The sequence below is a fragment of the Carassius carassius genome, chromosome 32 (assembly GCF_963082965.1).
Source record: "Carassius carassius chromosome 32, fCarCar2.1, whole genome shotgun sequence".
In the NCBI taxonomy this organism is placed as follows: Eukaryota; Metazoa; Chordata; class Actinopteri; order Cypriniformes; family Cyprinidae; genus Carassius; species Carassius carassius.
Window position 1 is genome coordinate 6,613,813 of NC_081786.1, and position 13,589 is coordinate 6,627,401.

Genomic DNA, 13,589 nt, shown 5'->3' on the forward strand with positions numbered 1-13,589 from the left:
CGCACTAGAAATTGCATTAATATTCTCTTTTACATTGTTAATTAGGTATATTACTAAACATGAATGAGTAAAGTAGGTCAAACGATTATTTGTTATAATTCAAGATGCATCACATATTATTTACCAACAAAAAAGTAACATGGTATTGTCATGTTTTTAAACAAAATGCCTTTGCCTTTGGAAAAATATTGGTATTTTGATCACTTTAGACCATACATGAATATTGAATATATTTACTACCATGATTTACATTCTATTGCATTACAATCAGACATCTAATATGTGTCTTGGACATACTACAGTGTATCATATACGTTTATGCGAAATCTAAGTTTTCCACCATTATTAAGTGAAGAGAAAAAAACCCATTACAACAAAAATAAATTATTTGATTTTTATTTTTTGAATTGGACTCATTTCACAATCAGTTTGGAGAGGAAGTTTTGTTGATTGGATTATCTAGGATTTTATTCATCTGTCCTTTTCACTGATGACCATAACCTAGTGTCCAACAGTGCTGTGAACCTCTTGGAATGTTTAATATCTATAACATCAGATACAGTAGTTGTGCCCATGTAACTCTGGAGAAGCTGACAGACTTCAAGAGAAGCACCAACAAAGTGAGTTCACTTACAGCAGGGTGTTATTACACAATCCAGAAAACTGGGGACACCATGTTTTAGATAGGGCATAAAAATCTAACAACTACAGTCAATCATTATACCAATGTGTTCGTCACAATGAGAAACATCACTAGTGAGACCCAGCTTTGCCTGTGTGTTTACAAGATTGGCTTGACTGTTTGGTCAAAAAAGAAAAAAAAATGCTAATACTGCACTAAACCTTTTTATGTGCTTGGCACTATAGTACAGCAAAATCCTGGTCCAATGTAGGAATCAAACAAAAACGGCTCATAACAACACTTACAATAATAATTACGTCAATAGTTTCCAAAGATCCTTTGGATGAATGTTTATTTACTGAATGCAGCAGTTTTGACCATTGGCATCCTTGAAGCGCAGGCGCATCTTGGGTTTGTATTTTTCAAGGTACATAAGTTGTTTAGCGTTAAAAGCCCCACGCCTTTTCCTACAAAGAAAAATCATTCACATCACAAAATGACCAAAAAATATCATATCCCACAGAAAAAAGAAACTTAAGATTGTGTGTGTGACTTACTGACGAATATACTGGACAGCATCTTCATACATCATCCCACATTCGATTAAGGCTATGGCCACCAAGACAGGAGCTCTGAACACAAAAACAGCTGTTCTCATTTAAAACTATATAAAAGTCAGGTCTCTTGGTTATCAACCAGGAATTTCCCTGACTGATTTAGATAAATGTTGAGGTTCACAGCATTACAGCACAAAATGTTCTAAAAGAACGTCATGTTTCTGCACATCAGGTCCAAGATAACTCAAAAATTACACAGTGTATAATCTCCAACAACACAACAAACCAACATTTCATATGACTGAATTACATGTGCCCTGATAATACTTACCGTCCCAATCCAGCAACGCAATGTACTGCAATGCAACAGCCTGGTTCATCTTTAAATTTACATTTGAGAAGGTTCAACCAGTCATCAACAATTTGTTCAGGAGGCGAACAACCATCATCAAAAGGCCAATCCTAAAGGAAAACACATTTCTGCATTAAATCCACTGCAATACACGCACACAAAATACCAATTTCCATCAGAATCTGTGGGATATTTAAAGAGGTTAATCAGAAATCGCACCAAAACTTCAATGCCTTCTTTTTCCACTGGTGTTTTGTCATAAGTTGCATCACAAACCCGGACAAGCGTCTGCACTCCAAAACTCTTCAATTCCTAAAAGACATCAATGTAGAAAAGCCAGTCGGCTTTGACCCTATTGTTAACATTGCTATTCATATGAACTGCTCCCATGTTAATCCTTACCTCTGTAAACTTGACCAGCTGTGAATTGGTGGGATTGTGGGTGATGAGAAACCTCATGCATTCGTAGGTGATCTCAACAGGAGCAGGACGATTCATTTTGACACTCAAATTTAATTGGACTTGATGAAAAAACAACAACTTCTGAATCTTCTCTGGGGTAGAAATAATAATTTCAAAATATCTATGCAATCTGACTTTGAGGCAAATCTCTCAACAAAAAAAGGGAAACAGGAGAAGAAAACAACTTTCACGCTCCCACGAGTTTGAAATAAAAACTAAAGAAGGGAACTATCCTTCTGATTCGCAATTTATAATTACCCCATTCAGGAGAGGAGAGATGATCAGTTGGCACTAGAGAGAAGGAACAACGAATCACTCTCTAGTACCTGGATTGGCTCAAACCGATTCATACACTTTAACTCTGAACAAAAAAAGATGCTCCCCGAAAGTGCAGAATTTAAGACGGGCAGACAGGTAGTATAATCTTCATATGGCAGGCCCTCTGTTCACTTGTCTACAATGACCAGGTGCTGTGCCTGACAGAAGTCTCCACTCACACTGACAAACGCCATAAATGTGCAGCCTGGAATAAGAAAAAGGATGGCGATCAATAAATAACCAGAGCAGTGGAGTCTAAGGCACATCACAAGCAAGTGCAACATGTCACCATTAACACCAAATGATCACTGGATATAGCCTACAGCTGAGGAGAGACCTCACTCCACTGCAGATATTGACTTTGACCATTGGGTGGATTGTGAACTCTCATCATAAAAGCATAAAGGCCTTGCACAACATTATAACACGGTGGTATACATGAAAAATACTTTACATCTATTTCCTATCATGCACTTACTTTCAATAAGTGAACAGAAAACAAGTTGAGAACTCTGCATTCTATCTTCACCATTCGTGACTGTCTCTACTTTGCACCTAGAAAAGAAAATCGACATAAAACATGGAAAAAATAAGATTTTTCTTCATTTAAGTCTATTAATTTTCAAAGAAAGAATTCCAGAATGGAAAATAAAAAGAGCTGATGTGTGTCTGTGTTATTACCGACTTATGCGATAAAAGCATAATAATCTTCAATATATATATATATATAGCAATATATATATATATATATATATGATTGCATGACACATATCTGAGTCATGGCATCCACTGCCCATATACTGTCTATTTTTGATCATTATCTAATTCTTAAAGGGACAGTATACACACACATTTACTCACCTTCATGTTCCTTCAAATCCCTATAATTTTCTTTCTGCTCTGGAAAACAAAGGGAGATGTAAAACAGAAGGACAGTCTCTGTCATTATTCACTTTCAAGATATGTTTTTTTTTCTACACAATGAAAGCGAATGATAACTGAGAAAGTCATTCTGTCCCTCTGTATTGTTTTCCACAGAAGACAGAAAATCATATTTTGGATTGGAAAGAAATAAGAGGGAGTAAATAACAAAAACACAACAAAATTTTAGATTAACTATACTTTTAAAACCGAAAAAATCTGCATAATATCTATGCATGGAACACAATGGGATCCATTTGGTGACCACACATTAATCTATTTTTGTGGTGGACGGATTAAACAACAATTTAATTAAAAACTCAGATTCATAAAATATTAACTTTGTTAATATCCCCACGCAAATCATCATGCTCATGAGACCCACTGCCTTATTGTGTGAATGTTAAGGCAGTTTATATAAACAGATGTAATTTACAATGAACATCATTATCTGACAGTTCAAGTTTTAATACAGGTTTATACGACATACAATATACTATAATTACATTACAATGGTAAATCATTGTTTTAAAAAAAAATACTAAATGTTTTTACGCGATTAGTTCGCTCTTGTCCGGCTAGCGTATGTTATAGCTGCTCAAGCCTAAATGCGTAACGTTATATATTTAAAGACACGCACAATTTCACAATCCATCAATCATTTATATATTCATTAATGACAGAAAAAAAATTATATGATATCATATAGATACTTACAAAGAGCTGACGGTAGATATGAATACCGTGACAAAGAGAGAAAGGATTGAGAGAAGCTGCTAGCCGACTAGCTCTCCCTACCATAGAGCTCCCGTAACCAGGCTACAATTCCGGTCCGCGCAGATGACCGCTGATTGGCTGCCCGTAGTCACATGGCCGACAAACCGCACCTTTCACATGAACGTACGGATAGATGTTCCTTTCCGACCAATCACGTTGATCCTTCTAACAACTGTACATTTTTTGTGATTATTACAGAATATAATAAAAGTTTCGGTGGTAGATAAAATGATTTATTTTTAATAAAATAGGCATTACTGTTATTTTTTTCATTAGCAAATCGGTCTCGACCATTCACGTTGATTCTTCTAACAACTGTACTTTTTTGTGTGATTATTACAGCATATAATAAAAGTTTCGGTGGTAGATAAAATGATTTATTTTAAATAAAATAAGTTTGAATTAATATAAAATACTTTTTGGTGTATACTTTTTATATTAATTAAATTAGGTTAATAATGAAAAAGTCTTTATAATGAAAAATAAACCATATAACCCTATCAAATCGTTGCACGTATCATTTAAATTAATTTATATTTATAAAAATATTTTATTAATTACAGTCGGCAAGAAACTCACATCACAGATTTAAAAAATTAAGTTATGTCACCATCTCCTGGTGAGAAAGAGTTATAGCATAAATTATATATTTTTTCTATTCATAGCAAAAACCGACAATAATGTATACCTGCGATCTTATTTTTTTTTTTAAATAACTTAAGGATAAAAAAGAAGACCTTTCTGAAGAATGTCATGTGTTTTCATAGATAATATAATATTTGCAAATTGCTGGGTATGGTGATGACACATGGCGAGCATGCAAGGTTTCAAAATATACCATATAGGCCAACTCACGTTACAGTCCCTGTCTGTAAGATAATGTCTAATGAACAGCACACACCACCATCCATCACCACACCCTCCTAAAGCAGCTCCATCATCACAGGTGTCTCGTGTGTAAGCCACACTTCCACTCAGGTATGTTGGCGGTTAGGCCATAGATCAGGTTGGACAGGATTCCTTAAGGGCTTTTACTGTAGTTTCGCCCTTTTTTTTTTTTTTTTTTTTTTTTTGCTTTTGGTTTTGTTTTTTTATTGTGCTTGCAGTTTCAATGTCTATCAGGCAACCTCAGTCAAAACACGGTAAGATCTGATTTTATGCATTGCTAAATACTTATTAGTTATTACTGAGTAGCTACCAAACAAAGATAGGTCTTATTAAAAATAACAATTATACAAAACAGCATGAAAATGCTACATTTTAGTTAGTATGTGTATATGTGGTTAGAAGCACAATGTGAACTAGTGAAAAAGTGGAGTATTTTATTACCTGTATCATTTTGTTAATATATAGCATAAATTTACTGTTTTTATATTCATCAAAGAATCCTAAAAACATTGTGTCATCCACAAAAAAAATTAAGCAACACCACAGCATAATGACTTCTTTTATTATTAAGATTATGTGACAGTGAAAAGTGCCGTAATGGCTGCTGAAAACTACATTACAATTTAATATATATTAAAATATAAAACAGTTATTTTAAACAGTAATAATATTTCACATTATTACTATTTTCAAAGTCATATAAATGCAGTCTCAGTGAGCATAAGACTTCTTTTAAAAACATATTGTATATATACATATATGTCTGTACATTATGGATGTATATATGTGTGTGTGTGTGTGTGTATATATATATATATATATATATATATATATATATATATATATATACATACACATATATGTATGTATGAATGTGTTTGTGTGTATACACACACACACAAACACTTTATGTTTATAAAAGAAAACTTTTTTGTACAATAAAAAAAAAACATGTAGGACAACTTATAAGACAACTATGTGACATCTTAGCTGTGACAAACCCAGGTGTGATCCAGCATGACAAATCCACAATTCTGCCTGCAAAATCAAGACAGCAAGGATTCATAACAAGCAGGCTTGTCAACACAGACTTGTTATATTTAAATTTGTCACCCTTGTGATTGCACAAACACTTATTATAAGGTTACCTGTCATAACTTCCATTTAAAGCAGCTGGAGCAGAATCAGATACTACAAACTTTTTGATGAGACCTTTAGAAACAATCTGGAGTAGCCTACCTGTTATGCACGGCTGAACGCCTCCAGAGTTGAAATATTAATCGAAGACAAAATCTCCACTACATGGCTAATTAAAAAAAGATAATCAGCAGCACAAAAAAAATGACATGATGAAAACTCATTAGTTTTTTGGTTAAATTTAGAGCGTATTTTCATGACACAAGTTGTCAGGAGATTCATTGACCCAAACTAGAATGACCTGTTTCTGTGATTTTATCCTTGTCATTGTGCAAAGGTTTTGAGATTCATACGTAATTGTGTTTATTTCAGGAGACAGTTTGTGATCAGGGATGAACTGGTCAAGCCTTGAGACCCTTCTTAGTGGGGTCAATAAATATTCTACAGTGTTTGGTCGAGTGTGGCTGTCTGTGGTGTTTGTGTTTCGTGTTCTGGTGTTTGTGGTGGCAGCTCAGCGCGTTTGGGGCGACGAGAGCAAAGACTTTGTGTGCAACACCAGGCAGCCCGGCTGCAGCAACGTCTGCTACGACAGCACATTCCCCATCTCTCACATCCGTCTGTGGGCCTTGCAGCTCATCTTTGTCACATGTCCATCACTCTTAGTCGTAGCCCACGTCAGTTACAGAGAGGAAAAAGACAAGAAGTACTCGGCCCTCCACGAGGGCACCCATTTATACCCCAACCCTGGGAAAAAGCGTGGGGGTCTTTGGTGGACCTACCTGTTAAGCTTGATCTTTAAAGCCACAGTTGATGCTGCCTTTCTCTATATTCTTCATCACGTGTATAAAGGATATGACCTCCCTCGAATCACCAAGTGTTCACTGGATCCTTGTCCAAATACGGTGGATTGTTTCATCTCCCGTCCCACGGAGAAGAAAATCTTCACTCTCTTCATGGTGGTCTCCTCTGCTCTCTGCATCTTCATGTGTATCTGTGAAATGATTTATCTCATTGGAAAGCGTTTATTAAAATACTGTATGATGGAAGATGCACCACCGCGACGATCTAAAAGACCAGACCCGACTCTTTCCAGCAGCCAAAACTTGAGTTCAGCAAAATTAAAAGTCACCTCAATGGACAAAACTGCTATTTAATGACAGCAGGGTGTCGCCAAACCTGTACAGCCTCAGTGAGTTTGGGATACAGGAAAAAAAAAGCCATCTTTCTTCATCATCCAAAATTTAGCAAACAAATGCAAATGAAAATAAATAAATTAGTCATCTGAGAATGATAATTAGTTAATACAGACCTCATGTTGCTTTTAAACACAGTAATGAATATATATTTCTTATATAACAGATGTGATAGCCAGGATTTTCACTGTATGTTTTTTTTTTTTTGTTTTTGTTTTTTAGAATATGCACTTTAGAATGAACTTTAAAAGCATAATGTATTTCAAAATAGGAAAAAAAAATCTGGGTGAGGTGAGCTGTTTATTTTTTTATGATATCTTTTTTATGATATAAATTAATAAAGAATTCATTTAGATGCAAATTTGAATCGACAGAGTGAAAGGTTAGTATTTTAATAAAAGGATCAGTCGCAGTATATTTGAAATGTATTATTAACTTATCCTAAAGTCTTTCAAAAATATTTATGACTTCAGTTTTATCACAAAAAGATATATTCACAGCAGAATGTCCAAGCTGCTCTTATGCAACCACTTTTATGATTTCTTTTGTGGTTTGACACCCCCACTTTCATTGTGTAGAAGAAAAAAAAGCAGCTCTGATATTTAGCTTAACTCCTCATTTTATGTCACACTAAATAAAGAATGCATACTTTGAATAAATGATGGCAGAAATTAATTTCTGGGTAACAATTTCTTTCAAATGACTTACATTAAAGCCAAATATGCTATATCAAATCTCTTAACAGTGTTTCAAATGCTCAGTTTAATTCCTCTGATGCTCTCTGGATCTTTTCAGTCCTTGTTTCTGTCAGCCTACACTGCTTTTGGATCTAGATTATTTTATTATTTAAAAATCTTTTAGCAAACAGTGCCCAGTGCATTTTTATTTACGTTACATAAGAAGCACCTCTTGATCTTTTGCCTTCAGCAACCAATGATTACATCCCTCCTACCTTTTTATCTCACTCACACACCACACACAAATGTCACACTGCACACCAAAGGCAGAAAAAAAAGAAAGAAAAAAAGATACAGTGCATATTTATTTGAATGTGTTTCAATGATAATTTGTGAACAAAATCTGATTCTTTCATCCTAAACATTTTATCCATCATGAACAATTTCCAAGCACTACCAACTCGCTATATAATCTTTCAGTCCAGAAAGAATACAGCAAATGTCATAAAGTATGATTCACTCACTCTGTGCTGCTCCTCCTACACATGTGCCCTGGCTTCGGCACACAGCAAACAATCCATCCCACTCACATACGCACACCAGCTCACACATACTTTTAGAGATACCACCACAGACTCACACACATTGTATTCCTTCTCTATACCACTATATAATGTTTTAGAATATAAGTTGTGCACTATTCAGAATTCTCTCAATACTGCTTCATATTCAACTATTTAAATTGAATATGGATTATAGCAAACAGAAACAGAGCTGCACGTGTAATTTTTGTTTAAGGAAATAGTATTACATTAGATTTTTTGACAATACATGGGATATTTTCCCAAAATGTTTGTGTGCCTTTATATTTGAATAGGACAGTATTTATACAGGAAACGAAGTGGGAGAAAGATTGAAGAATGGGGACTCGAACTCGGGACGCCTGAAGTGCACAGCGTTAACATTAACGTGATGCCCACAAGAATTCTTTGACAGAATCAAAGAATTATTAATAAATGTCATAATTATTCCAATGTTTCCTAGAGAAATGTGTATGTAATTTTTTTTTAAGTGAGGATCCCATAAATTGATCACATTTATGGTTTTTACATTGTTGAAAATAGGCCAAATTTTTATTTCAAATACATGCTTTCTTTTGAACATTATATTCATAAATATAATCATGAAAAATATGTATCATGATTTCCACAAAAATATTAAGAAGCACAATTGTTTTCAACATTGTGATAGTAAAAATAAATATTTTCTGAGCACCAAATTAGTGTGGAGTAATTGCTACTCAAAATTCAGCTTTGCTATCACAGGAATAAATTACATTTAATAAAAAAAAATAATATACAGTATCAGAAGATAGTTTAACTTGCAATAATGTTTCACAGTATCACTGTTTTTACTGTAAATTAGATCAAATAAATGCTACTTTGGAGAGGATAATATTTAAAAAAAATAATAATAATAAATTAGTAAATAATCATACCAACCCCATACTTTTTGACAGTAGTTTCTAAAAACTAAATAAATGATACAACATACGTTATATAAACAATATATAATTTGGTCCATTGACCATGGTAGAAGAACACGTCATTTCTGAGAATGCTTCAGTTTACCCCCAAATCTTCCAAATGAAACCTAACATGAAGCAGCTTACAAGTTTACACACAGCTTAGACCAACTTTCTGTTTTTGCCCATTTTGTTGTTGTGTAACTGTGACGTGTTGATTTTCCCTTCCTGTCATTCCAATTCACTGTCATTCCTGTCATTCCAATTCACCCGCCCCATTATTGACAAACTACTTTCCTGTTGACACTGTAAACCTGCTTTGAAACAATCAGTATTGTACACTCCCGGTCCAAAAAAAAAAAAAAAGACACACACACTAATATTTAGTTGGACCACCTTTAGCTTTGATTACAACACGCATTTGCTGTGGCATCATTTCGATAAGCTTCTGCAATGTCACAACATTTATTCCCGTCCAGAGTTGCATTCATTTTTCACCAAAATTCTAAAAGATCCCAAAGATTCTCAATGGGGTTAAGGTCTGACTCTGGATTCAGTATATTCAGGTAGTCAGCTGACCTCATTCTTTGGGCACATAACATAATCATCCATGCAGTAAGCGTCCAATTGGATGATCTTACCTATTTGTTTAGTTAAATCCAGGTGGGAACTTTTTTTTTTTTGAACGGACAGTGTATAAAGCACTATATAAATAATGGTGACTTGACTGACTTGACTTAAAATATTATATCAATATAGAACATTAGCATACTTCTTCTGCCATATAAATATATAGATATATAGAGTAGTATTCCATACTCCTGAAATGAAAGGGAGAGTTCTTAAATTCTGATATTGACAGAGCCTGCTAAGAATTTGCGAAACCATTTTGCAAAATATAATAGAGACATCATAGTGCTGGGAATGCATGTCATGCGTTGCTGCAGGATATTTGGTCAAAACCAAAAGATTCAGGTTGGACCCAGGAACAACAGTGAGGTACTTGATGCATAACAGATGGAACAAAATGACCGGAACAACGATGGGTGGCAGCAAAATCCCATGCACTCCAGCAGCATAGACACCAGGATATAGTGTGTTTGCTGACACTCGACCCACTTATGTATTATCTTGGCACACAATGCATTCAGTTTGGCCTCATTTACACTGAACTAATTAATTTAACTAAAAATAGCCCATTTGGCCCCTACAACACCACCAGAGTTTTAGATTTCACTCTGATCCCAAATAATTCACATGAGAAATCATATATATATAGGCCATGAGACAGATGGAGAGATGGAAAGGAGGCTAAAGGGAGGTGAAGCCTGAGAACGCTATCCAAAAGCATGCTAAGAAAACAAAATGAAATTATGTGACAAAATGAAGACTTTGATCCTCCACATTTAATTTATTGACAACCCAGGCAAACGCATAACCTTTGCAATGTGTTAACAGGTGAAACAACTCTCCCTTTAAAGTTTATAAACTGAGCTAAGCACACACATTTTACTGCATATTAAGCATTATTTGTGCTATAAACTGTGCTCCTTTATTGATGAGGTCAAAATTTCTACATCAGCCTATTCACTATTCATCACTCAGTACTTTATCACAGTCAGTTCTTACCTCAGTAACATTTAACATTAATTATTGTTATACAGAGCACACAGCATTTAGCAAATAGAGTATCTATTACTGACATAACGTAAGTGTGCAATAGATTTTAAGCTCATATGCTTGATCTCTGATAGTCATATTGCATCCACAATCACCAATTTAAATAGCCAGACTTATCAGTTAACATAAATACTTACTGGTCAACATAATATTGAAATCAATAACAACTTAATTATTCCATGAAGCTGTCCACCATGACATAAACTTTAAAACAGAGATGCAGCTTGAAAGAGAGACTTAAACTGTGCTTCAACAAAACTACAATTAAGAACACATCTAAGTTTTATTGTGAGTACTGTAGATGTTGGAGTCATGACTTGGAAATAATATGTACATAATGAAAAAGAAAGGATAACAAAAACTAAAATACCTGTTTATGATGTTAATAATTCTTAAATGGGCTCTAATAAAATTGGTTTGCCAGTGCAGTAATAAGAGTTAGGATACAGACTTCACCTCAGTGTGTGTCTCTGCCCCCTGTGTGTACTGTGAGGACACCTCTTTCAGCTCAGCTCTCTCCTGTACAACAATAGCAGCCAACTCCCCAGGCTGGCAGGAAATCTGCTGAGCTTGGTTGCCATGGAGCAGTTTGTCTGCATCCGATTGGTCTTCGCCAAATAGCTCCTGCAGCACTCCCTGCTCTAGCTCCTCCCAGTAGTCCCATGCAGGCTTGGAAGAGTTTGGCTCAGGTTCAGAATCAGTCAGGTCTGAGTCCCAGTCGCTATCTCCTCCTACAGCAGAGGCCAGAACAAAGTCTGCCTTAGAACCACTGTCCTCTGATTCAGAATCTTTTGAGTCATATACCGAATGTCCATCTGTAACCAGCAGGTGGCAGTCAGGAGCAGCCAGGTAAACAAAACTATCTGTAGAGAGGAAGTCACATTCATCAGGGTAAGGGCAAGGTTTGGCAAAGGAAGTAAGAGGCAACGACTCCTCTGTTGGAGCTTTGGTCACGTTTTCCTGTGTGGTTTGGGGCAGCACTGACACTGCCAGGTAGACAAAACTATCTGTGGCAACGAATGGATCTGCATCGCTCTTGACTAATAGCGTTTCTTTAGCTTCATGTTTGGAGGGGGACAGTGGTAAAGGCATATCAGTCTTTGATGTGTTCACAGTGTAATGAATCTCTTGGGTTTGAGATCCAGTGTCCACAGGTTTCAAGCGTGCTTTTATTTCTGTAGCTCTGGTTGTAATCTCTTTACAAAATGCTTGCCTTCTTAGCTCTATGCTATTAGCTCTCAGCCCAGAGGGATCTTTTTGGTTAAAAGTCGAAGGAATCGAAGAGTATGTCCCAGTCTTTTTGATGTTGACTTTTCCCTCTTCCCCTTGACTAAGAGATGTAATGCTTCCAAGATCTGACATAGTGATGTCCTCTCTACTGATTTGGCTGGGATTTGACATATAGACACCACTTGAATCTGAGTCTAGTGTCAGGTTGGAATCTGGTGACTCGCTATGGCCATATTTGTTTCCCATTTGGGCATCAATGATGGTGAGATCTAAACTGGTTGGGACCTTTTCATGAGCAAGTTTAAGGCTCCCTGGCTGAGTCACAATAATATTACTTTGACCTTTGCACGTTTGTAAATTGTACTGAAATTGTGGTTCATCATCATCTTGGCTTCCCACAACCTCTCTGTCCATTCTCTCAATCTCCAACATATCTTCAGCACCCAATTCTGAGCTTGTACCTGACGGAGCTTGTGAGCCACCAAACCCCGATGGAGGATGTAAAAGAGGCCAGCGCCTTAGGGACCCAATACTTTGCAAATCTTCACTGCAAGTCTCATCCCAAAGCAAATTAACCATCTCTAATACAGCTTCCCAGTTCTCTTCCTCACATTCAGGAGTGGTATTTTCATAAATGCCTGGCTCAATGATCTCCTGTATCAACACAGTTTTGCTCTCTTCTTCTAAAGCTTCCTCAAGCAAACTCTCAATTTTGGATGCTTCAGGTTTACGCTCCTCTTGCTCCCGCAAGAGCTTCCATTCCTGTAGTGAGTAATCCTTCAAATCTCTTGTTAACATAGACTTGCCGAGCTGTCCATCCACATTCCCCTGGTGCTCTGGAAACGGTGAAAGACGAGGAATGGTCTTTTTGTCAGAGACACTCCGGATTAGCAGAGATGGTAGTGGGGGAAGAATCGGGAGGTTATGAACTGCACCACCTTGTCTTACCGTCCTCCTCCTTCCAATAAGTCGCCGGGGCCAGGTGGACTCCATTGGTGTAGGGGAGATGGCAGGTCTTTTTGACGTTTGGGAGCGCAGAAGGGGCGTAGTGTCTGTTTCAGGTTCTGGGGTAGTTGGTGGTGGTTCTTTCTCAGGCTCAATGTTCTGGGGTTTAAAAGTCAGAAACAGGTTATCTTTTGCCATGCCCCCATTGTCCCTCATACCTTGGCCAATCTCTAGTTTGTCTTGGTCTCCTTGACCACACATCAGGGCACTTACTGATAACTCTGACAGAGGTGGTCTCGGTGAAG

General features: G+C 36.3%; 2 protein-coding genes across 4 annotated transcripts; one reads left to right on the forward strand and one right to left on the reverse strand.

Annotated features, from left to right (window-relative positions):
- Positions 1–383: 383 nt before the first annotated feature.
- Positions 384–4,088, reverse strand: ptp4a2a (protein tyrosine phosphatase 4A2a). Of its 3 annotated transcripts, none has more exons than XM_059520030.1 (8): positions 3,950–4,088; positions 2,790–2,866; positions 2,252–2,516; positions 1,934–2,083; positions 1,751–1,843; positions 1,511–1,641; positions 1,180–1,254; positions 384–1,089 (listed from the first exon to the last, which is right to left on the reverse strand). In XM_059520030.1, exons 4-8 carry the CDS (start codon positions 2,027–2,029, stop codon positions 978–980), a joined length of 507 nt encoding a protein of 168 aa, XP_059376013.1. In that variant the 5' UTR covers positions 2,030–2,083; positions 2,252–2,516; positions 2,790–2,866; positions 3,950–4,088; the 3' UTR covers positions 384–977. The 3 variants fall into 3 exon arrangements, with proteins under 3 accessions (XP_059376013.1, XP_059376014.1, XP_059376012.1); XM_059520031.1 differs by adding an exon at positions 3,173–3,211 and having other exon boundaries at positions 1,934–2,516; positions 3,950–4,080; XM_059520029.1 differs by having other exon boundaries at positions 1,934–2,516.
- An 861-nt stretch (positions 4,089–4,949) lies between these two features.
- Positions 4,950–7,433, forward strand: gjb9a (gap junction protein beta 9a). The gene is made up of 2 exons (XM_059521000.1): positions 4,950–5,151; positions 6,407–7,433. Exon 2 carries the CDS (start codon positions 6,427–6,429, stop codon positions 7,186–7,188), a length of 762 nt encoding a protein of 253 aa, XP_059376983.1. The 5' UTR covers positions 4,950–5,151; positions 6,407–6,426; the 3' UTR covers positions 7,189–7,433.
- Positions 7,434–13,589: the final 6,156 nt, after the last annotated feature.

Excerpts from the sequence above, each read along its gene's own strand:
- gjb9a (XM_059521000.1), top strand. The coding sequence starts at position 6,427 with ATGAACTGGTCAAGCCTTGAGACCCTTCTTAGTGGGGTCAATAAATAT.
- ptp4a2a (XM_059520030.1), bottom strand. The coding sequence starts at position 2,029 with ATGAATCGTCCTGCTCCTGTTGAGATCACCTACGAATGCATGAGGTTT. Across the intron at positions 1,844-1,933 it reads AGCTGGTCAAGTTTACAGAG|GAATTGAAGAGTTTTGGAGT; the intron begins GTAAGGATTAAC and ends GATGTCTTTTAG. Across the intron at positions 1,642-1,750 it reads AAGAAGGCATTGAAGTTTTG|GATTGGCCTTTTGATGATGG; the intron begins GTGCGATTTCTG and ends GTTTTCCTTTAG.